Source organism: Chamaea fasciata, unplaced genomic scaffold (genome assembly GCF_029207755.1).
Source record: "Chamaea fasciata isolate MVZ Bird 193981 ecotype frontalis unplaced genomic scaffold, bChaFas1.0.hap1 SCAF_6, whole genome shotgun sequence".
Taxonomy (NCBI): domain Eukaryota; kingdom Metazoa; phylum Chordata; class Aves; order Passeriformes; family Sylviidae; genus Chamaea; species Chamaea fasciata.
Window position 1 is genome coordinate 41,765,367 of NW_027094091.1, and position 24,918 is coordinate 41,790,284.

The 24,918-nt window shown below is 37.2% G+C and overlaps 2 protein-coding genes across 3 annotated transcripts in view; one reads left to right on the top strand and one right to left on the bottom strand.

Annotated features, from left to right (window-relative positions):
- TDO2 (tryptophan 2,3-dioxygenase) overlaps positions 1 to 24,918 on the bottom strand; it is a 27,572-nt gene continuing 2,654 nt past the window's right edge. Inside the window, exons 2-13 of one of the 2 annotated variants that reach the window (XM_066186082.1) lie at positions 10,721 to 10,787; positions 10,250 to 10,355; positions 9,680 to 9,770; positions 8,780 to 8,850; positions 6,910 to 7,037; positions 4,986 to 5,172; positions 4,144 to 4,251; positions 3,074 to 3,185; positions 2,890 to 2,947; positions 2,302 to 2,381; positions 1,631 to 1,721; positions 1 to 775 (exon numbers count right to left, since the gene is read on the bottom strand). In XM_066186082.1, coding sequence (XP_066042179.1) covers positions 622 to 775; positions 1,631 to 1,721; positions 2,302 to 2,381; positions 2,890 to 2,947; positions 3,074 to 3,185; positions 4,144 to 4,251; positions 4,986 to 5,172; positions 6,910 to 7,037; positions 8,780 to 8,850; positions 9,680 to 9,770; positions 10,250 to 10,355; positions 10,721 to 10,787 — 1,253 coding nt within the window. In that variant the 3' untranslated portion in view covers positions 1 to 621. The remainder of the gene's footprint in view (positions 776 to 1,630; positions 1,722 to 2,301; positions 2,382 to 2,889; positions 2,948 to 3,073; positions 3,186 to 4,143; positions 4,252 to 4,985; positions 5,173 to 6,909; positions 7,038 to 8,779; positions 8,851 to 9,679; positions 9,771 to 10,249; positions 10,356 to 10,720; positions 10,788 to 24,918) is intronic. The other variant, XM_066186081.1, reaches the window with a different exon arrangement.
- ASIC5 (acid sensing ion channel subunit family member 5) overlaps positions 19,367 to 24,918 on the top strand; it is a 15,634-nt gene continuing 10,082 nt past the window's right edge. The window contains exons 1-3 of the mRNA XM_066186080.1: positions 19,367 to 19,406; positions 21,610 to 21,916; positions 23,838 to 24,069. Of these exons, the coding sequence (XP_066042177.1) occupies positions 19,367 to 19,406; positions 21,610 to 21,916; positions 23,838 to 24,069 (579 nt within the window). The remainder of the gene's footprint in view (positions 19,407 to 21,609; positions 21,917 to 23,837; positions 24,070 to 24,918) is intronic.

The window sequence follows — 24,918 nt, forward strand, 5'->3', positions numbered from 1 at the left end:
TGAGCTTTAATACTGCTTTATTTGAAATGCAAAGTGACTACTTATATCTGCTATTTTTAATGGCATTTCTACATAAGGGATTTACATTCACATGTAAAGAGATAGCAACATGATTCTTGATGTATTCTAAGTTCAGGATGGTTTGGTTTCTGTAGATTCAGGACTTACTTTTTTGAATCTAGCTTTTGAAACTTCTAACCCTAAATTCCTTTTGAAATTGCTCTAGAACTCAGAAACTAATATTCTTCTGAAGGTGATGAGGCTGATTATATCCTCAACTAGACATAAACTACTAACAGCCATTAGGCAAACAAGCAAATACAAAAATATGTACAAATAAGTCACGATCATAATAATGGCATGTAAATTTTTCCCTTTCTCTAGGTGTAGGCTTTAAGAAGCCAGTAAGAGTTAAATTGGTAATTGGGTTGAATGGGGGTATCATTTTACTCTTAACATAGGCTAACTCAATACAGATTTATTTTTTCTACAAGCCATTAATTTCTTCCACAAGCCAGTTGTACTATTCACAAAGCTGTCATACATAAATACATATTTACACACCCACACACCAGGTGAAAGTCAGGAAGTTCTTTACAACAACCAGCCTAGAAAGGCAGGCTAGTCAGAGTCATCACTGCTGAAGTAGGAGCTGTCACAGTATTCTGCTGTGTAAAGGAATTTATGAATGCTTGGGTTCATCTTTGGTATCCAGTGTCTTGGCACTAGAAATGTTGAAAGATTGAACAAATCCACAAACACCTTGTATCTGTCACTGAAAAAGACAATTAGAACAATAATTCCATCAGCATAGAAGGCCATAATTTTTAAATCCTCAGTAATCATTCCTTCTCATGCAAATATTAAGATTTCTTGCACTAACCCTTCTGAATATTGCAGAGCAAGAATCCAGTCCTAACTTTCTAGGGCATAGCAGACTAGACTTAGTAGGGATATATAGTAACATCTCTCTTCTGAAAATGCAGAGTCCATAGGATGTAACCTCTTGTAGAATTTCTAGGAACAATCAGGTTAACCTGACATTAAGGAAGAGTGGGAGAGCTTTCTAAGAAAGACAGTGGACATTCAATCCTCAACATCGGTCTAACCAGCTTCTTTCTACTCTGCCCTCTGTTCCATTGGTTGCGATAGTAGTTGCTCACAGCACTACAGGGTGGTTCAAGGCTCTTTGAGAACAAACCTCAAAGATCCGCTTTTAAGGAGGTTGTGCAATTAGAGGTCATGCTGGGGAATAAAGAAATTCAGTCACACAGTAGCTGGGGCTCACTTCCAGCCCCTGTCACCTCATTAACTTGGGCTAGCTGGCACACAAACTGAACAATGCAGGGTTAAAGTCATTGCTATCGCTGTAACACCTGGACCCCTCTGCTGAAAATTACAGGTGGCACTTTGTGTGTGTCATCAAAAGGACTTCTTTTTGCCCTAGAAGGCTTGGAATTTATGTGTCACTGATAAATAAACGTGTGACAACCAAAGGGAGATGCTAGAGTCCCAGAAGAGAGTCAGCAGCCCTTTGGGCTCCAGGGAGCCATCTGAAATATGCCTCCCAGCATTAGAGTATTTATGGACTGCATTATTGCAGGGAACGGGGGAAACACATTATTTCTACCTCACTGTTGAGCGCAAGTAGTGGTAGCCTGATGAGCCTCCAGTGCCAGCCTTGCCACCAATCATTCTGTGCACCAAACAGACGTGGTTATCTAAATGATACAACAGGAGAAAATGGCACAGGCTCAGTATTTAGACATAACTAAAGAGCCACACTTATTAAAGGTCATTCGGAGATTTTCACAGGGATACAGAACTATTAGGTCTTCAGCAATGCAGGAGGTAATTCTGCCATTCTTCAGTCAATTAATACAAAATTATTGTTAATTCAGAATGAACACACTAATTATTACACATTACTATGCTCTGTTAATACAGAATTATACATGCACTTATGTATGTCTAGATAGGGAAGAAGGCAGAAGGAATGTCTGCATATAAAGACATGTCATTATGACTTTTTGGGATACACTGAAAAATAGATACCTGTCTCTTAAATTAGATAGTACACTTTAAACAGGTCATAAGTGGTAGCTATATCTATGTATCTTATGATCATAGGATCACAGAAGCAGCTCTTTATCTTTCCTCTTGGCTGAAGTACAAACAAAAAAAGACATTCCTAAAGCATGAACTCCAAAGCTCAATTCTAAGACTGGGTGTAACTCAGAGACAGAACAATTTATTTGCATCCAGAAGAGGGAGTGTCACAGTCAAAAAAGTCAGACTTACATCTCCATTTAGTCATGAGCACATCGAGATCCATAAGGGACGTAAGAAGCTGAAAGGGAACCTGGAAACGAGGCTCCTCCCTTGGAAAATGAAAGAGAAGACAGTGAGACCTCTCAGCATAAGCTTTATTTTTCAAAGTTGCATTTCACCAGTGCTTAGTGACTTAAAGTATACTTTTCCTAAATTGGTACTGAAATATCAGTAGACATTTTAACAAATGCCTCTGCTGTGTAAGTCTTGATCTGCCCTTTATTTTTTGAACTTGGAAAAGGACTCCAAATCTTTCTAGGACAGACAGAACAAGGCATTTACCAGTTACAGTTGAGAAGCAGCATCTGGTCAAGCAAGGACCAGCTGGCAATAGAGGATGTGCAACCACCATCCTTGAAGATACTCAGAACTCAGCTGGACGTGGCGCTGAGCAGTCTGGTCTGACCTTCAAGCTGTATCTGACTAATCAGGATTCCTGTGGAGGGCTGAAACAGATTACTTCCCACAGCCTATTCCAGCCTAACTGAACCTCTGCTGCTGTTCTTAACCTTCACCTCTCCTCCTACCAGTCGCCATCAAAGACACATCTTACATTACCTGTAGAAGTAGATCATCAAGGCTCCCTTCAATGCTTTGTAGGACAGTCGTCTCTCTCCTGCAAAATACAAGTGTCCTTAGCTTATTGCTCATTCTCCTGCAACTTTAATGCTATAACAAACATTTATAAATAACATGTATAAAACATACAAAGTGCATATTGACATATGGTAATAAAACCTACCTTTACTGAGCAGATGTTCGTGGCGTTTTTCATCGAATAATGAAAGTAATACGTCTTTCTGTTTTTGGAATTCGGCCATTAAGTCATCTTTTTCTTCTGATTCTGCTTTGGCCTTTGGCATTCAAAACAAAGACAAGTTTTAAAATTCAACAGGGAAAATTAAGCACTTGAATGACTCATTATGCAACTTTTATTTAAATAAATACTCTGAAATTTGCATCTTAGATGTAAGAACTGTATTTTCAAATAAGATACATGAGTCACTGTCCTTTGAAAAGTACAATTACCAAGAAATGTACAATTAAATAGATTCCAGAACTCAGATAAATGAATATTCAAAGAAACTGACAACTTATCACGTTTCTTGGTCTAGAGGCCTTAAAAAAAGTTAATCATCATTTGTTTAAAGTCTGATTTATCTGTTTTCAAGGCAAAAAAGTTACATTGTTGCAGAGCTGTGGGCAAGAAAATTGTAAAGAAAAAAGGTTAGATGGGTTAGAAAGTCATAACCAGATATTCTGAGGAAGTTGATAAAATCTTATTTTTTTCATTAAAAATGAAAAAAATTAAAAGATGTTATTTAAAGCTGCAGGTTTTAATAGTCAGGGATTTTCTGGTGCTTACTTGCCACTGCAATCCAAATTATCACAGAGCAGCAAATTGCCATATATTGTTAAACAGAAATGGGCAGTTAAGAGTGACATTCCATATCCACAGCTCAGGGGCTCAAACTTCATAGTTACTCTAGTGTCCAGATGCAAGTACTAACTATAGGTGAAGTTGTGGTTTCAGTAAAATCAACTTCAGCCCTTCCATTGGTACTAATCCATCCTTTTTGCAATCCAAATTATCCATGTATCTCATGCTTTAAATTGTCTTGGATGTCAAATTAAAAAAAAAAAAATGCTATTTCCTGAATGATTTGCAATTTCTTCTGCTTCTTGCAGACAAAGACTGATGAAGATTAAGTGAAGTGAGAAACTTTGAGTAAGCCAAAAGTTAAATTTATGTCAGAATATCATTTTGTCAGATGTCTTTGCTTATAAGTAGTTCAAGAGTACACTATATACCTGTATCAAGGCAAATTCCTCTTCTAGGCCTTTTAAAACATTCTCTTCAAATTGTCCCCAGAAATCAAATTCTTCTGCATCAAGTCCCGGAGTTCTTTCCAGCCATGCCTTTAGTAATAATAGTAGTAGTAGTAATACTATGTTCAAACACTAACAATGCAAATGCATTATCCTAGAATTAGAAGTTATAGCAACATAAATTCTACTACTACAGTTCTGGTTTAGTATCCTGTTGAAGTGCTTATTGCTAAATTCAGCATATCCATGTGGATGATTTACACCTGCATAATGATGCCATACCACCCCCTCAGGTTCCAGATCACATGGCCAATGCTGGAAGACAGAAGCTGGTTCGTTCTAAGGATATCTTTAAAACAAATTACAGAAAACCAAATCTTATTCCACATGTATATATAGGATAGTAGTAATGATAAATCTCAGAAGGAAGACAAAAAGCCATCTATTGTTTTTAACCTCTCTAATGCCCATCACTAATAGTGGGGCTGTTTTTAAACTTTTCCTCCCAAAAGGGCTTATAGTCATAAAAAGCAATGCAAATGAAACAGTGCATTTACATTCTTAGCTCACACTTCCACAATGCAATTTGCCATTTAACAGACAGAATTTTCAGACAGAAGGGAGATGGCATGAAAGAGCAGTTGGTTTACTAACAACTAACTCTCTTTCATGCCAAATTTGTCTAGAATCCAAAACACAATTGACACAAAATTTGCCAACATGCTTGTTTCTCTTCAGATAGGAGAACATGTCGCTGACGCTAATGAAGGACATTCTTGGGAGATGGGGGGAAATGAAGCAAGGTCCAAGGCAGGCATTGTTACCTCCACAAGTTGCAGTAGTGTTGGTTCTTGCTCTGATTGAAGCAGTACTTCACGATCCTGTCCCTTGAAGTTATCACGGTAATGCCTTCTGTTATAAGGGACTCTCAGACTTTGGGGAACACCAATCTTGTTCTCTAGCAAGCGAAACTGCAGGCTCTGAAAACCTGAGGCTGGGCTTAGGTAGTATCTTTGGGAACAGAAGGAAAGAAGATAAAAATGCAAGATGTTATTTTACAATGGTGGATTTCTTTTGCTCTCAAAAAACCCCCCATATTTCCCATCTGCAGAACATCAAATCTGAGGACTTTTTTATATGACTGCCTTTAGGAAAAGAAAAAAAAAAACAGCAATTTTAATGCAACTACAGTGCACATGTAACATAATCTCATTTTCTAGTTCTATATTTTTTGTGTGTACACAGGTAGTGCAAATGTAAATGTGTGAATTTGTGTTTTAAAACAGCAGCATTGTGCATGTGATGTACAGGAGGCAATGTTAGTGAATATCATTTCCTTTCCAAATAGACTAAGCAGCTGAACCCCAAAAAGCTGTTACAAAAATTTTCACAGCAATAACGTGCCAATGAATGCATTTAAAATAGTCTTGATATACAGCATAATTCCTATATATTATTACATATAATAGTCTATGCATGCAATATATATGTGTAATATTGTTTATTGCCTTATTCTGTGGAGTAGGATAATGCTCAGGAAAACTTCCAGTGGGTTTTTTTTGAGGGATTCATTAATGGGAATCTTAAGAGAAATCATCTGACCTTGCTGAAAAATAATTACTAATAAAAGTAACCTGAAATCCCACATTGCTAGATAATTGTAATTCATTTTGAATTGTGGGTACAAAGACACATCATTGATTTAATCTTTTGTTTACTTATCAAATGACAGTATGTGGTTGAAAAGCTGAAGTATGTATCAAAATGGATGATTAGCCCATGGATTTCCCCTACTATATTGTAATGCTAGATTCAAACAAGTGAAGAAAAATCATAGTTTCCTGCTCTTTTAAATGGGGAACATTAAAATCTATTCTATCTATTCTATCTATTATAAAATCTATTCTATCTATTCTAAACATTCTATCTATTAAAAGATAGAAGGGAAAGGCTACCAAAATACAGAATTGGATGGGATGCTGGATGGCACTGAGGTCACAAGCCAGACAGATATGCATAAGTGACGCAAGCAGGAGAAGAATAGGGAAGGAAGACAGTGGATGAAGCTGTAACACATGGTAGTGTGGTGGAAGGACCTAGATGTAGTAAGGGAAGAGAAAGAAATGCCATGGGAGAGATGAGACAAGCCAAAGGATCTCAGAGGAGGCCTGAGCAGAGGCAGAAGAAGCACCCACTATCCAGCTCAGCAATACATGGAGCTGTTACTGGACAGCAGAAGTTATTGGGAAAAAGGACAAGGGACATCAATGATTTCTTCAGCCACCTGAACCCTCCAGCGCTGCAGACCCACGGCAACAGCATGCAAACAAAGACAGCTGAAATACCTGTTTGATAATCTAGAGAGAGTGTATGTCTCTCCCCCAAGCACTTCTATGATTTGCCATAGAACAAGGCTTCAATCTGCAGTGCCAAGTTTCAACTAAATTGCTAGCAGAACCATGAGCTATTTCTGTTCTTCCTGCTGTTTTAACTTTTGACCCTGAAACCAGTCAGCAGCGCCCTACACGAAAGAGTCAACAATTCACCTGTACTTTTTGCAGAACATGCTGGACTCACAGTCAGGGTCAATTTCATAACTGACCCTTGCACTTTAATGTCATGTTTGCCTCTCCAAGGCGAACTCTCAGCTTGCTGACAGACACCAGCACACATGCAAAATTCACAATCAGTTCTAAGGATGGGAATTACCAGCTCATGGATTGCTGTGGAGGAATAATAAGTCTTTACCTGAAATCAAAGAAGTCCAATGCAGTCATAGTTTCCAAAACTGAGAACTGTTCCACAAGTAATTTCAGAATCAGTGAAATTCTGTTCATTCGAGTAATAACCTTCAGCATGTTCCTCTCATCTCTTACCTGTAGAAAAAAAAAAAAAAAGATCATAACCAGAATGGTGTTTTCTCTAGAAAACATAATAACCTAGTTATTTCATGTCTTTTTGCTGTTGTACCTCACTGTAGTTCCCAAGTCCTTCCCATGTGAAATCCATAGAGGCAGAATCTCTATATGGAATAGAGCACTCTGGTTTTAACTTAAAACTGAAACTATAATTTTCAAAGTTTGAAATCAGTTTTTTTTCTGACTGATGTTACATTACAGGTAGGCCTATCATACAGGGGGTTTCTCTTTTCTATGTTTTTGACTAAAATAGAAGTCAAAGAAATGAAATTCTAAAGTATAATAATTTATATTTTCCAGTAATTACAATACTATTGTAACTTAATATTATATAATATGAAAATTACATACTTTCTGTCATGATTAATTCTAGATTAATTTCTATTCTACAAATCATAAGGCAGGTATGGAAATCACTTAAAAGTTGAGAAGCAAAATAATCTGAAGGCTACATCAGGAGAGCACATTTAAAGCATGTTCATCAGAAATGCACATTAGCAAGCAGAAAAGAAATTTTCCATCTGGTGGAAAATAGAAAATATTAAATGGAAAACACAGAAGTTGTTTATTTTTTTCCTAAGTTAAACACTTTGCCTGCAGAGGAGTCTGTTAAAATTCCTTTCAGTTTCAATGGGATTAAAATTCTGTCTAAAATCTGGGCATGCAACCAGGAAATATCAAACTACAAAAAAAATGGCAGATGATAATCATTTCCCTAATTGCTTGTCTGTGTACTTGACCTTAACATTGACATTTCAAATTCTTATTACAAGCAATGCTTCATTTTTCACATTAAAAAAAAAAAAAAAAAAAAAAAAAAAAAAAAAAAAAAAACCTTCTTCTAAAGAACTGATTATGGTCAGTTATAATTTGATAAAATATTAAACTAAAAAGCCAATGAAATCATGAAATCAGGAATATAGTGGACAACAGAGAACATTTTCACTGGACCTTATGGTTCAAGGAAGTTCCTTCTTTCAATCTGGTCTAGTTTCAGATTTTCTTTGTAGACACATGCTAATGATCTACTCAAGGTATTTCTCAAATTGCATGCAGTCAGATTTTTCTGTAGATGTAGCATCAATTCAAGAGTTTTCCATTCTTACCTATCTTTATAATGTGTGTTTAGCTTTGGACAAATGTGAAGAGTTGCTTATATTTGTAATTTTCAGAAATTCTCACACAGTATTACACTGCTTTGCATTCTTGTTTCTCTGTTGGATTTACTATTACATAATCAAAAAAATGCATTCTCCTCACAGCAGATATTGGATGGAAGGAGATAGTATGTAAACGTCAGAAATTGAACAAAGGCTGAAATTACTTTTCAACATAAAACTACCTGTGAGCCTTCTGGTTTTCAGTTTTGCCTCTGAGCCTGATTTTTCTGCAGTAGAATATTTCCAATTTAAGTTTCTGCAGTTACACAGCACTAGCAGGAGAATTTGGCCAATGAAATTTGCCTTGGAGGGTGATCTACACAAAAGGCATATTTCAGGAGGAAATAAGATTTTGCTGATCAAAAATCTGTACTATCAGGATTTAAGAGCCACTCAGCCAAATTTTACTTGGTCTTTTGATGCTGTTTCTAAAAAGAGCACATGTTGCTTTAGTAAACCCAAGTATATCAGACTGAGAGGCAGGAAGCAAGAGAAAATCTGAGCTGAATTTTCCCAGAATAATATTTGTTTTTAACTTACGTGACCATTTTGAAAGATCACTCGCACAGAGTCCATTTCCCACAGAATCTGCTTAAACCAAAGTTCATATGCTACAAGAAGAAAGACATTGTTAGCACCAACTTCAAGGTTACTTTGTTCTTCTTAGCATCAAGAAAGAAAAATTCTTATTAGTTGATTTGAAATTAATAGCCTACATTGACATTGCCTGTGTGCAAGAAGATGCTGACACATAGACTTATTACCTGCTACAGTATTCTGTCCTTTACCTAATGTATTAGACAAAATAATCTATAGTCGAGAATACTGACAGAATTTTTAAAATATGTTTTACACATTAGATATTTGATCTACAGATTGTTCATTACAAATGGAGGAAAGAGAAAATCCAGATCTGATACTTCAATAAAATCTAACTCCACACTGGCTTACAATCAATAAGCTGATGTTTTCTGTCAATAACAGAAAATATCATCATGCCAGGGTCTGAAAAACAGGTAGATATGGGCATTAGGGAGTGCCTAACTGGTGTGCTGATTTCTAGACAGATTCTAGATGGTTAAAACTGAAGTTTCAGAGAATGCACAAGGCAACACACAAAATTTGCCTACAATAACCTGTATAGCACCCTGTTGCGAGGATGAAAGCAAGATTTTTCATCTACCTTAATTTCTCTAAAAATAGAGCCATCTATATCTTCGTTTCCCAAATCTTAAGGTTATTTTGGCTTCACAAGCATGGAGTTGATTACTGCCTTACAATTTATAAATGAATATACGCAAATACAAAACAGATAAAAAAGACAGAGCTAATGTTCTGCTAGTGTCTAAAATGAAAACAAATAGTGTCAGCATGTGTCAGCACCAAATAACTCCCTGTGGCAAAAATGTTGGTCAACCACCACTGCACTCCTCCACTTACCTTGATGTGTCACGATGAAAAGATGCTCATCATGGATTTTTTTCCCTTTCTTCTCACTCTCAAGTTCTTGAGCATTCAATATTTTGTTCAGCTTAAAAATAAAGGTAAGAACTGTTTTGTAAAGCTCTCAATTCTACTATTAGATGTAGGATTATGACTGGTCCCCCCCAGTCATAATCCTACCCTCTATATTTCTGAAATATATTTTTCCAGCCAAGTATTCTGAACTTTCAGGGAAGTTGCACAGAGCTTGCTGGCGTGCAGAAATGGCCGAATGATTATTGTCAGACCAAAGAAAGCTTTTTGTGGTGTGTCACTTTACAGTTCAGGCTTACCAATATGGATAATTCCCTACCAAAACCCCCCAAATATCCATCATCCTTGCAGTTTCAGAAGTCTACCCACAGTCCACCTTGACGTCCCAGTTGAGATGGGCACCTGAACCTGTTACACCTGGAGACCTGTCATAGTAACTGACTGACTGACTGACTGCTGGGGAAGTGTCAAACACAGGTCCTGCCTCAAGTTTAAGAGCAACCAGGACAGCAAACATGAAATCCTTAAACTTACTTGTAGGTATTCTCCATAGATAAGCCCACCTTTGCTGGCTTTATTTATTCCTTCTTGAGATTTGTCATCATTTTCGTCTTCCAAAGATAGCTTGTTAAAATTAAATCTAAAAAGAAAATGAAGTAGATATGTGAACTATTTAATTAAAGAACTGTGAATATACTTGCCTTTCTACTGATAGATGCATCTACAATTCAAACAATGCTTTATTTTGATGAACAGAACCAGTAAAGCAGGTTTTTGATAAAAACTGAAATTTCTTGTCACAGTAACAGCTGGTAACATCACATTTAGTTCATCAAATAACAAGTGCTCAGACAAGTCCTTGTATGATCTGTATTAATTTAGCAATAGCTACGGCTGCCTATTTATTGATAACAAGTAATTCCTCTCTGAGATTTCATATATTGCACTAACACTTTATCATTTGAATTGAAGTTATGAAGCAAAACACAGAGAGGAAGGACTCACAGGTAATTCTTCCCCACGAAGGGGCACTGGCTCATGATTTCAGGATCCAAACTTGCTGAGCTGCACACTGGGGAAAATATCCTGTTAGTATTCCCAAACCTGCAGCAGCTCTCTTATATGTAGCCTTATCTCACTGCCAAGGCCAACCCCCAAATTCCCCTCCTTATCCCTCAGCCCATCCCCACTATTCAATAATTACAGAAACTATCACAGCACAAAGGTCAGGAAGTTCATGTGTTGTTGGCTCTCCAGGACTGTTTTTTTCTCTGCCAGTTAAAAAATGAATGGATGACATGCTTGTTTTGTCCTATGGCACAAGCTTTTTGTGCTTTTTACTGCAAGGTTTCCTCCAGTTGCTTCTTTGGACGCAGTTGTAAGGTGTTGTGTGTAAGGTGTAAGTCAATGAGAGGTCTGTGTGTGATTAAAAGGCAATATTTTATAAATACAGGAATTGCTAAAGTTTTTAACCTGCAGCCTTTTGTATCAGAATACTGTTAAAGTTTAAAAAATCAGACACATGGAAAGAGAAAAGGGGGGTTGGGAGAAAGTGGAAAAGCATGTTTCTATGGCAGACTAAATAGTGTTTATTCAAAGAGATTTCAAATAATATATATGATTTCAAAAAATGTACACAGATTAAGTAAAGAACTAAAAGCATCATGAACCTCTCATGCTGGTTTTCTGAGTATTTAATTCAGAAAAATTTCTTAATTTTACCTCCTTGCACAAAAGTTTCACTCTTATTATTGACAAATGTTACTCAATTCTATCTGGTCATCAGCTTACACACAGTGAAGTAACATGTAACTAGCATACACTTTTTTCTGCCTGCCAGCCCCTTCTGAAAAAAAAGTTAATGCTCAGTTTCACTGCAAACAAAACTACAGGACCTCTGTGACCCTGGATCGTTTGCCCTCTGCAAGACTTATTCTGCTTAGTGGTGTCTGTGTGATGGTTTCAGCTGTTCCAGTCACTTTAGAGTAGTTTGCTTATAAAAAAATGCAGATGTAGGATATGGGTGATGGGATGGATGCTCTGTTCAGCCAGATGTCTTTTGTCAGGCTTTACGTAAGTCAGCTTAAAATTAAGTTGAGCCACAAGAAATGTAGGACTTCACTGAAGCAACCCACCAAGCAAGGTCAAGGAGTTCTTCCTTCATGATATAAAACCTGACAGAAAAAAATAATCCCCTCCTCACACACACCTACACGTGCTCAGCAATGTGGACAACTAGAGTCGAAAGCAAAGACATCAGAAATTAAATGCTGAAAGCCCCTTTTCACATATTTGCACTCGAACAGCTTGATTTACAAATGTGGAAATCTTGCACATCAATAGATAGAAAAAGAAGGTTTATCTTGTCATTCCTGTATATCTTCACCTGAAACACCCAGACTGGTCCTGCATAATGAAATCAAGCTGTTATCTTTTCTTATGACACAAACAAAGAAAGAATATGAAATTAGTAAAAATAAGGACACTTGGAAAATATAGAATGTTTAACCTCACGAAATACGTTAATGTGTGTTTCTTGTGCATTTTTATTTTCTTCTCTGGAATACAGAGAATAATAATCTTCCAATGCAATGATCTCTGACTGGCAATCTTTACATTGCCTACCCAGTAGGCAAAGGACTTTGAAGTATCAGAGCCCTTTTATACTCTGTACCTAACAAAACATTAACTCCCTATTTGGGAAGTAATAGTACCATTAATTCACTCAGGGTTACCCAACTCACTTGAAATCTAGCTGGGGATACTGTCTAACCAACAACTGTACAAATTCCCCTTCCGATTCAGCAACAGATGGGCTTCAGTCAAAAAATAAATCACCCAGAGAAGCAATTTAGAAAGTTTTTTCCAGTGTTTCCAACACTTCAAACTCCTTGTTTAAGGACCTCATAGCTGATTGGTCCCAAAGCTGTAAACTGACCAATTCCTGAAAAACTGGGTAATATTATGGATAATATTTGCATCCATTCATTTAAGAAAATTTAATCTCACACTATCTGAATTCAGCTCTCTAACCACTGCAACTACAATAGGGGTCAAACTCTCCAAGATCAGTGGAAAAAAGATGTCTCGATGAGGACTTGAAAACTCCTAAAATAAAACCACAGACAATACAGATCATTGCTCTTACTGGCTGCCTTCATCTGATCTCAGTCAAGCTTCAAAGTGTCTAATGAACTTGGTGGTAAAATAATTTAAGTGGCTTGGATGACCTGATTATGAAACTTTCTGTTGGCAATGTGGATGATAGCACAGCTTACAAGAGCCCTCAGGTTTGGATCAGCTCAGAGCCTTGAACTCTGGCATGGCTGCAGACACCCTTAGAAATAAATGTGCTTCTGCCATGCTGCTCAAATCTGGGGCTCACTGTAGGGACTTGATTTTTATCTGAGTGTCCTTTATAACCTGACAGAGATTTATAGCCACTTTGTCATCTTTCCCTACTAGCATAATCATAAACAAGTCTTGATGAAAAAAGCTCTTCAGTGTGAATGTATCTGAAAGCAAAACATAACCTTAATTTTAAATGATGGTATTGCTTTTTTTCTCAAAACGCACCTTCATTTCCCTTTTTCATGTTGAACACTCAGAACCACAAAGAAGCAGATCTAACCACACCCATAACTTGCTGTTCATGCTGCAGATGACTGAGCAAGGCTGTGAAAACCAAGAGTGTGTGTGCCCTTGAACTTATATTTAGTTGTTTATTTACTTTTAATGCATGAAAGCCAGATAAAAAGCCTTCTTTTCATCACAGAGAACTCTAGCCTTCAGCAGACAGTGAGAATGTTCTGTTAAGTGATTGAGCTGAATACAAGACAAATAGTTACATACAGGAGGAAGAAAAAAAAAAAAAAGGAAAGAAGAAAAAAAAAAAAAAAGCCCCAGCAAAACCACAGCTTCCCAGAACTGTTCTTTGTGGCCTTCAAATGAACTTTCATGGTCTTCATGTCCAAGCATGGGAATTGTTAAGCACCCTTCTTAATTCACCCTTGCCCCCTTTCCATTTACCTCTCTTCCCTAGGTGGATATTGGGTGGCTGGACTGGCTGCAATAGGGTTACAGAGCAGAGACAAACTGAACTTACTGGGACTGAGAGAAGGGATTCACATGGGCAAAAAGGGAGCCTTTCTCCAGCCTGGCTGAGGGAGGTTCTATGCAAGGCAAAGGTGGCCTGCAGCATGATTTATGGACACAGCCAGAGCCAAGAGTTTGCATGTTCTCATTGTGGTGCTCTCTGAAACATTATGGTCTGATGAGGACAGGTAAGTAAGACTGACCTTCTATGTACTGTCATGAATCCAAAAAAAAGTATGAATTGCAAATGACCTGTTCACCCAAGCCAAATCTCAAGTTTTTCTACATGAAATCAGTTATGGAGAACAAAAAGTACACACACAGGGGGTTTGGACAGTGTCACCCATTCTACTGCTCAAACTCTCATTCTGATTACAAAATCATCATAAATCAATTTGTTTGTCTAGAGTTTGCTAACTTGAAGAGCTCAGAGAACTTCTGACTGCAAACAAATGACGCTTGAAGCTTCCCAACACTCTTGTCCAACAATTGCAGACTAGGAGCCACCCAGCACACATGGCTTCTACCTATGTAACAATGCCTGCAGTGAGTCAAAGATCCAAGTAGGTCATGCCATGCTGAAAAGTTTCAAAGAGAAAGTAAAGGATTTCTTGGGAAGAACTATTAGAAAAAAAGAAACATTAAAAAAAATAAGAAATAAAAAATAAAAAATAAAACCAAAACACCATTACCAAAATAAAACCCCAAACCCCAACCCAAAACAAAGAAAAAAAACCCCAACAAACTAAAAAGCAACTTACAGTGCAATAATTTCTCCAGAACATCCACGTAACTTTCCAGTTTTGATAGCCCAGGACTTCCTAAGATACCTGTGTCCTTGCATTTAATAATCTTTTTGTGGATTCTGTGAATCCACAGCCTGCAGCAATGAGTTCTATAACTGAAGTTCATACCATGTGAAGGGTATGTGCAAGTTTCAAATTTCCTGCCAAATAATCAATTAATTATCATCTGTGTTTGGTACTTATTCATGGCCAACAAGAAATAGGTGCACTATACCTTTGTAATCCCAGTCACCTTGTTCTGCATTTGTGCAGATTCTGCTGTGACCTTTGTGAGATGAAGTACTCAAAAGGAAAAGATTTTTTCTATGTATAGATGTTGCATTGTTAATCTCATAAAGTTATAGTGATGAAAAGTGATGAAATAATTTTGATAACAAACACACAACTATAATAGTGAAATGCAGCACAGCAGCTACTGTTTTGGTTGACAAAGTGCAACTCAAATTGTAGAGGTGAAGCCCCCAGTGCCCTAAGCCAGAACCTCACTGTGCTGACTATTCTGCCAGCACTGAACAAAAATCTCTTCTTCACCCAATTTAATAACATAACAAGAGATAAGTGAATAAAGACACATAAAAGGGAGATGAAGCGCAGAAGATAAACTTGGAACCAAAATGTATCCTCTGCAGAAGTGTTTTGTGATTTTCCAAACTGGACTTGCTATCTAACTAGCACTTGAAATTACCAGTTGGTTTTAAGAAAACTAAAATTTGATTACTCCATTCTAAAACAAACAAGCTTAAAGTTGATGCAATATTAATAATCCAATCAGACATTTGTACCTGGGGGAGGAACAGAGCTCAAGGTCTTGCAAACTACAAACAAAGAGATGAGATAGTACTGGAAAGATTTTTTTTTCTTTTTAAATACTGTATTTGTTCAAATTCTTAAAAACAAAGAACTCTGTCATCACTTCCCAGCATACTTCTAACTTTCATTTATGTTTCACACATCCCAGCACAACCTTCCCCCCACTGTCTTTCATTTGTGGCTCGGCAGAATGCAGCAGTATTTCTTTCACATGCTGATAATTTTTAGCTGATAATTTTTAAGTGATAATTATTCCCCAAGTATGGAGAAAATGTTCTTTTATTTCTATTGCCCAAAAAACCCCTGCTTTCATGTAAATTTCACTGTAAATGGATCAATCCCAGCCAGAACTGTAAACTTAAGACAAACAACATATCTTGAACACATTCCACAACGTTGTCCCAAGGCAAACCTATTCTCTATTAATGCCTTGCAGCCACACATTGTAGGGTGCAATTCTTTAGTAAAGGCTGTTTGCCCCCTCCTGAACATGGTTTTGGCAGGCTCAAACCTGCTGTTGGAACCCTCTTGAACCTCCCCAGTCCTGGTTACCTGTCAGGTCCAGTGAAGCACAAAGCTGGAACCATAAGCTACTCCCATGCCTCCACGTGGCTCAGCTCGTGCTACTGTTTACTCCATGGTACAGCTGTCTGGCAAGTGCAAAGGGCTGGTTTTGGACAAACGTTGATAAAAAATTGCTCATCTCATCCTGTTCAGCATTATCATTAATGGCTGGAGTGATGGAATAGGTTGTGCACTTCTTAAACTGACAAATGAGAACACCCCAGAAAGTCTAATAGCATGCTGGAAAATAGGAGCTAGAATTCAAAATTACCTTAATGCACTAAAATTAATAATGTGCAGCTTCTCTGATGCAAAGAGCAGTACTTTTGAACTTTGGGTGTGATAACCAAACTTGCAAATAGGAAATTCTTTAGAGAAATCTTTTACTGGATTTTTTAAATAGCAACTTTCTACATGGCATGGAATCCCTCATTTCTATCCAGCATCAGAAAGACTTTGTCTTTTATATTATGTCCTCAGAACCACTCTTCAAGACAGATGAAGACAATGTGGAAAGGGTTCAGAAGGGGATAGCAAGAAAAATGAATGTTTGATGTAGAAAATATGGCCCCTGAAGAAAGATGGAAAGCATTCACCTGTATAACTAAGAGAAGATTGTGGCTGGAAAAGTGAGAAATACCTTCCTTTCAAAAGGAAGGGCAATAAGCAACTTCCAATACACCACAGGATGGGAAAAGGAGTTACCAGTTTAAATGATGGCAGGATAACACAGACATCAGAAAACAACAACAAAAAAAAAAAAGGAAATTCTAGTATCTTTAAGCATTAGAAAACAATTATGCTCATAATTTTCCCAGTCATAGCTGGTTCCTTGTCAATGTAGAGAGAGACTCAGTGAGTTCTCAAACTCTCCTTGAGCATCTCCTGCTGCAGCCCCTTCTGCCCCCTCCCCCCTTGCTGAATCCACTTTCAGTACATGCTTGAAGGAAGAAGCAAGACAGATGCTTGCATATACAATTAGTTACCAGCATTCCATGAATTGGCAATGACAATACATTATAACAATCCTGGTGGTGGTCACTCCATTGTTTTTTTACTCTGTTTTGCCATTTTTTGCTAATATTTTTGTATGAATTGAGTAAAAATATTTGTAGTCTGCCATATTAGCAAATGCATTACTTCTATCATAAAGCAGATAATATTTGAGATGCTTCTATTAAAAGAGAGAGCTAAGCAAAACATCAGAAGCATTAATGTCAAGAAAGCATTTATAGAGGGTCATGCAATGTAACAGGCATTGGAAAGAAACACTTTAACATATTCTTAAAAATACGATATTGTCCAATGAAAGTTAAATATACAACAAATACATACTTGTGTATGCATGTATTTTATCTCAGCAACCCATAAGAATTCTCAGAAGACATTTTGCTGCAACTAGGCTATAAAGAATTAACGTTATCAGAAACATGTTATCTATTTGTCTCAGGAAATAGCTATGTAGTTATGCTGGCTGCAGCATTATTTTTTAATTTAGCACCATAACATAAGAACTGAACAGCACCTAAGACTGACTTCAAATAATAATTTGAGTTCAAAATTTACATTATGTGTGAACACAAAAAATGGTGACCACCTTTGTAAACAGTTGATTTTCTTAATCTTTACTGCAGTAAGTATTAGGGAATGTGTGGTTTAAACAACCAGATACATATGCTATGAGTGAGTGGACAGAGCAAGCTGCCTGTGACCACTTTACAACCTGGAACCTGTTTATTCAAGCCATTTGGGAAGGATGAACAAACATAAGATGGTTGGTCTTCGCCCCTTAGTGTTTGCTTAAGAATTAATATAAAACAACCAAAAAAAGAAAGACATTTTTCAAAATCAATTTCCTATGTAAAACACAAGGGGACAACATAAGCCTTGTTCATGTAAAGCATTCCATAATCATAACAACTCTTTGTAAGGCAGCAACACAATTTTAAAACAAAAAGTAAGTTGAACCATTTGCTGTATAGAGAGCCAAGTAACTTACAGTTTGTACTTCTTAATTCCATGCACATAACGGTAGAAAAGACTGACATAATTTGTTTTGTGAACACAAGCAGCTTGGGCAAGAGGTGTTGTCTGGGCTCTGTGAATTAGAATGGTTTGCATTAACAGGGATCAATGGATCTGCAGTGGTCAGAGACTAATCAGCAGAGCATTAGTTGGGCTGGAGTTACAAACAGATCTTAAAAACTGCTTGAGTCAACACAAGTGCTGTGTAAATCTTGCCCTGGCAGACAGTCCCACCAGTGAGGCAAGAGTGACAAATGAAGCTGGGAATTCCAAGGAGTAGATTACAGAATCCTGTCAGACAGGAACAATCAAATGGAGTTCAGTGCTTTTCCTTGTTGTTTGTAGCGCTAACAACACAGCCAGAAAATAGCAAACAACCAGGCAGTGAGGCACCAAGGAGCCAAGCTTATCTTGGTAACCCAAGAACTCTGTAGGTGACCAAGGGGACAATTTCAACAGAGGGAAAGAAATAGAGATCAGAAAGAGAACGTGAGGGGAAGAATGTTTTTTCTTAGTTTTTCCTAAGGCATTATTCAAGGTTTGAAACTTCTAATATTTTTGTTCACTTTTATTAGATGTTAAGTTCTTTTCTTGAAATAAATTTCAAACAAAAAAATTTGGCATATCAACAAAAAAGCAGTCTCTGTACTTTTGCATAAGGCCTTGCTGGAATGATTGACCTTGCATGTATATCCATCCTTGTCTACAGGGTTAGTTCTTAGGAGTAATCACTTGTTTTTGCTGAAATGTCCACAAGAACATGAAATCTGGAGCTGGTTATGAAGCCTACAGGGTTAGTTCCCGGGAGTAACTGCTCATTTTTGCTGAAATGTCCTTAAGAACATGAAGTCTGGAGATGGTTACGAAGAAAGCTATTCAAAGTGTGGATGAACTGCATCCTGGTTCCTGGTGGGAACCTAGTGAGAGGTTTACTGCCCTCCAGACCAGAAAGAGGCTTCTTATTTACTTCAAGAGAAGCTATTCAGTTCTGAACAGCAAAGTATTTTAGCAAGGATAATTAGCCTTTCTAAAACAAAAGGAAAATATATGAAAGAAATTTGTAAGGGGATGCAATACACAAGCACACTTGTACTACTATTAGCATAATAAGTAACTGAAATGTATATAAACGTGTACATCTGATCCTGTAATCAAAATTATCATCTTCATATTGCAGGCCGTATTAATAAAAGGCCAAACATAGCAACCCTGGCAGGTAAATTACCCAGTCCCATGTATCATCGAGAATCACCTCCCATTTAGTGTTCTATAAAAGCCATTACCTAGCAGTGATCCCAGTGGTAAGGCAGCTTGTTATCCATCCCTTCCTTACTGAAATAAGCACAGCCTCATGGACCAGCTCAGGAGAGTCATTCAATCGGATGCCAAAGGTACGTGACTAGGTATATTAGAAAACTAGACCAAGAGCTTTGTTATTTCTCATCTTGTCCAAAAGTAGCAATAATGTACCTTTTCAAGGTACAACAAAGAAGGGAGAGCTCAAAAAAGCTTGTAGAAAAAAAAAATGTATTTTTACTTAAGCAGTTAAAGAGGTCTTTAGCTATTGGCCCTCTGTGTATTTAGAATAAAGGTAATACAGTTTTAACTAGGCAATTGCTAAATAACATTTTCTAAAGAAATCTGGAAGTAGAGTGAGGATTCTTGAAGACATTCACAAAGTAGTGGTAATGAAAGCAGAAGCATGCTATTATTAGATAACCCTAGACATTAAAAGAAAAACTTTCAATGTTTTCCTCAGGTGAAACATTATTTCTACTTACAACTATTTACTGTACTAGCTATGCACAAGAGCTGAAATACAGCTTAGTTTCCTGTTTTCTTAGATTCAAAGTTACACCTCTGCTAATTAAGGTAACTAGGGTTTTTTGATGGCACTGGACTTTTATGTAGGGGCATGCTATCGCTCTCATACCTAGCACAGTGCATATAGGAGAAATAAACCCTCACATCACTATCCTTGGCGAAAAGGATATGACTTGCCTGTGATCTCTTGTTGGAGTCTACAGGCAGCAGATGTAGACATGTTAGGAATGTAATTGTCCCTCTGCTCTTTTTTTGGGAGGGAACATGCAAAGAACTCATCCCACTGCCCACATGCTAGTGAGAGAGAAGCCTACAGCAAAACCAGAAATCTTCTCCATTCCAGCACGATGTACAAGACCACACATCGTTGAACAGATTTGCAGTGGGCTCCAATAGTCACTAGAAACTTTTGAACAGTTTTGTAGCGGAAAACTCTGATGATAAAACAAGGTCATAGTAAATTATGTAACATTGATCAAAGTTCTTACACAGATCTTAAAAGAACACCATAAAGCAAATTCTTTCCCTTCAGAAACATTCTGAAATCCAGCACCACCTGGGATTTCATTATCACGGTCCAGAGACTGCGGACCAAAGAAACGCCCCAGAGTACTGATGTGGTCATGATGTGGCTGATGTGGCTCTGGCAGTTAACTCTTACACCCCTTTGTTCCTTTGCCCAGCTGTAATAGCCTCAAGTAAGTCAGCCATTAAAAAGCTGTATTCTCTTCCTACCACACATGCAGACTATTAAACCTAATTTTTGGATAAAAAGAGAAGAAGGGAAGCATTTAATTGCTGTTAAACACTGATCAAAATAATACGTTTTCAGATATTAATAACTCTCTCACAAACTTAATTTGATTTAGAGTTCTTATGGGCTTACTTAATGCCAAAATAAAGTAATGGATAGCAATCCATAAAAGAAGCACTTTGCAAAAAGAGTGATCCAATTATGACAAGGTACAAAAAAGTTTTAATGAAATTTCTCTCATCTGGATATTTTGGGAGAAAAACTGATGTTTAAATCCATGTCCAAAAGATTATTCAGCATTAAGCATAAGAAAGTTACTGCAGTTCCAGGTATTGATTACATTCATTATTGTTATAGCCCTTAAACTTAGATTTAAAAATTGTTTGGTTTGGTTTATTTTATTATCAGTTTATAGAAAACATGGCACAAATGAAAACTAAACCCATCCCATTTCAAAGTTATGGAATCAGACAAGTATGAAACGAAGAAAATGAGATTATTCTTTTCAACCTGCAACCTTCCAAGTCTTTTCCTGAAAAATTTAATACTGAAAGAGTGAAAGTCCCTTTTATATCATTCCATATGATTCATTTTTAACCTTATTTGTCAGAGCATGTGTGAAGGACCAGTCCTTTACTGGGTTATTACTGTAAAAATGAGATGTTTAACTTTTCACATAAGCTCACAGCAACCTATGGTTTTAGACCCCTGAGGTATGTCAAAATCCAATCTTTCCCACAGAAGTGGAACTACTCTTTTAAGTTAAAGTGCTTAAACATTTGTGGGCTTGAAATACTAATATAGTTGGTACTTATGGCAGCACTGAGCTTATCTCTTAACACACAACTCTTTCTCAGAAGCAAGTTCATTACTTAAAGAGAGAATTTACAATTAAAGGGAAAAATTACATCTGCTTTTCATTATCAGAATTATGTGGATTCCTTTTCTAAGTGATGGTTAAATGCTAATTTTTTAAAAATTTTAAAAATTTAAATTAAATTTTGTTCCATATTCAGGAATACTGGAAAAGATACGATTGTGTTTAATAAAGAAACTGCTGCCAGATTTGGAAGACAGAAGGAAATATCACGAGGAGTTTGCCTCATCCACTTCATTTCATGGTGTACATAACATTGTCCACACGCAGAGCAAGGCTCGTAGGGCACTGTGGCTGCTGATAGTCGTAGGCTGCCTTGCCATTGTTATTTGGCAGATCTGCAGCCGCTTCATCTACTACTTCAGCTGGCCAACCACAACAACAGTGGTGGTTCAGTATGTGGAAAATGTCAAATTCCCTGCTGTGACCTTTTGCAACATGAACAGGTAAAAAATATGTTTGTTGTTTGCTCTTGAGACACAACACACCTTCATCTGAAAGCAGTCAGGTTCCACAACTTGTTTGGACAAATCACTTAAGCCAAGGAACATACGGCTATGAGGGGCATGTCTTCCACACCACCACATGATACTTAAATGAAGATGAAAATGAGAAGCAAGAAAGGGAGGCTGCTTTTATAATGTTCCCCTTCCTTCAGATGACATGATTTTTAAGTTTCAAAACAGAAGTTGGAATAGAAAAACTCCTCTGGTGGTAGTGCTCTATGTATGAGTGTTGATTTTCAGTGTAACTAAGGGACAGCCATCAGCCACATTCAAGGTAAAAAAAAAAAAAAAGGCAAGATTAGCAAATAATTTTAAGTAAAAACATCATGCAAAGGCAAAAATCTGAGGTAAAACAGGTACTCTTTTACCAGAGGTGCTTAGCCTTTACAACTCCAGCTGCTGTCTGGGGTTTTTGCAGGAGGAAAGCATTTGGGTTGTTTGGAAATCACGTCTAAGCAAGAACTTCACTACAAATTTCTACATTTGAAGACAGTGGCCAATATTCAGTGAAGCCACTTCAAAAATAATTTAATAAATCTGTGGCCTGATTTTTAGAGCAAATACATAATTTAGGAACAGTTTTTGAAACACAGAAACTTTATCTACATTTTTTTTCCTCAAAAAATAGTAAGTTTTCTTATTGTCTACCTTTTGCTGGCAGAATCAGCCAGAAGTCCATGTCTCAAAGACCTGAAGCTGTTCTGCCTCCTTATGCCACCTTCCATTACCTACATAAAGCTACCCTGGGTTATACCACACAAAGTGCACTGCAGACAGAAGTCCCTCCGGGTGCAGTGGGCTGGCTGTTGTGAACTTGCCTCACTTCTTGTAAATATAGCAGCAGCACACTGTAGGGAGTCAGCTACTGAGCATGGTATTTTTCCATCTAAGTTAAGAGTTTACTGCCACATTCATCTGCCACTCACGCTGTGCTTCTCCTCCCCTCCTGTTTCTGGGGTTTTTATCATTAGCCGGACAAAGACGCACAGCAGTCCCTTTGTTTTTAACTCAAATTCATTTGAGAAGAGCTGTTCCTACTAGTCTCCCTTAAACTAGGGAATTAAGACCTATTACAAAAAATTTGTTACATTAATACATTTCTAAAAATAAGATAAAATGTCAATTCTAAAGAACATGGCATTATAGTTTCATTGCTGCTTATTCTCTCTTCAAACTTATAACTTCTGTAAAGCCTTACTTCACTTCAATAAAGAACCTCAATGCTGTACATAATGAAAGCACCACTAAAGTCTCATCATGTTTTTGAGACTTTTCAAGTGGATTCAAAGAGTAAAGATCACCTTTGATTTAAACCACCGTGGCACCAGCTCATAGGAAGGTGCACTGTCTATAGTGAGGTGTAGTGCCTTAGTAAATCAGGTACATGAGACTGCTGCAAATGTGCTTAGAATTCAATTATCCAAATTAAGGAAGACAGCATTTTTTCTGAAAGGGACAGGTCCTCTCAGCTAGTTTCCCACATGTAAATGCAATTGTTTAGCTTGTCGTTGGTTCTACAAATCTGGTTGTTGGCTTATGTGGATGGTTTATCTACTCAGGGGATTTGCTTTTTATGTTTAATCAACAACCGCACACAACAGAAATGTTTCCTATATGACTGACCAGAATAGCCATAGGAAAGTGTCTATTTTCTGTTTCCAGGTATGGAAGATATATTCCTAGAGATAGAGACTATACTGTTTATTCATGCTGTAGAGATCAAACTGCAACCCAGTGAGCAAGAATCACTTACAGTTTGTGAGCAGACAGCAAATTGTGTCACAGTTTTGTCAAGAGCAGCCTTGAGATCAGTCCTATAACTACAGAATCCCAAGCAATTCTTTCTCCTTCTCACTGACAGGTTTCAAGCTCACGCAGTGAGCAACCTAAAAGCAATTTTTTTTATTTGGAACATTGTATCTGCCATTCTCCAAAAATTTTCTATGGAAGATAAATATTTCCAGGAGTTAAATTATTTCCTTCTTGGGAACCAGAACTTCAGCATCAAAGACTTTACAAGGGAAAACGGGTTTTATCTGAACAGCAGCACATTGCTAGAATGTGATTTTTTTGGAAAGCCATGTTACCCACAGGTAAGTATGTTTATTAAAACAGTAGCATGGAGAGAAAGGGGATATATTCTTATATTCAACTTAAGACATCTAGCTTTGCCAGCTGTTCCCCTATGTTCCTTCAGAGTCAAACAATAGAGAACTAAAGTCCTGCTCTAAATGACCCCGAGGGCCTCGATTCTCCCACTGTCTGCAGAGGCAGCCTGCTCGACTCTCTGAGCTGTAAGATGGGATTTCAGTTTAAATTGCTCTCTGCCTAGTGCCACTTCTGCACAGACAGCAGCCTTTGAAAGCTGTCATACCCCCAGGCTGGATCTAACAACCTTTTCCAGCAGTGACCTATAATGAAGGACAGTTTAAATGAAGTTTTTTTGCATGACGTGATTCTGTAATGTTCTTGAGGTTAAGACTAGAGACAGCCAGGGTAACTATATGCAGAGTCCACAGGAATTTTAAATATTGAAATGAAAATAGCCCATCTTTGGGAATTTGGGACAACAGCCAAAAAATATGATCATCCAATTTTTATGTCAATTCTTCTATAAAAGAATTCCCTATTTAAACAGAAAATGTGAACAAAGTCAAGCCTATATCCTTTCAGTTTAATCTAACCTTTAGATATGCTGTAGTTTCTAAAATTCGGCATTAGAGACTTCTCTTAAATTGAAGACACTAGTGCTAAGAACTAAAACTAAAGCAATGAGATGCAGTCATTAAATTATGAGGTGGTTTTGGGAAAAAATTCAAATGTTGTACTTTCATATGCAACATGACATTTAGTTTTTAATCAGTCTTCACTAAGCAGATAATGAAAAATTTCAGAAGTTATTTTTTAATATATAATTTCTATATAATGTAACAGGTATAGAA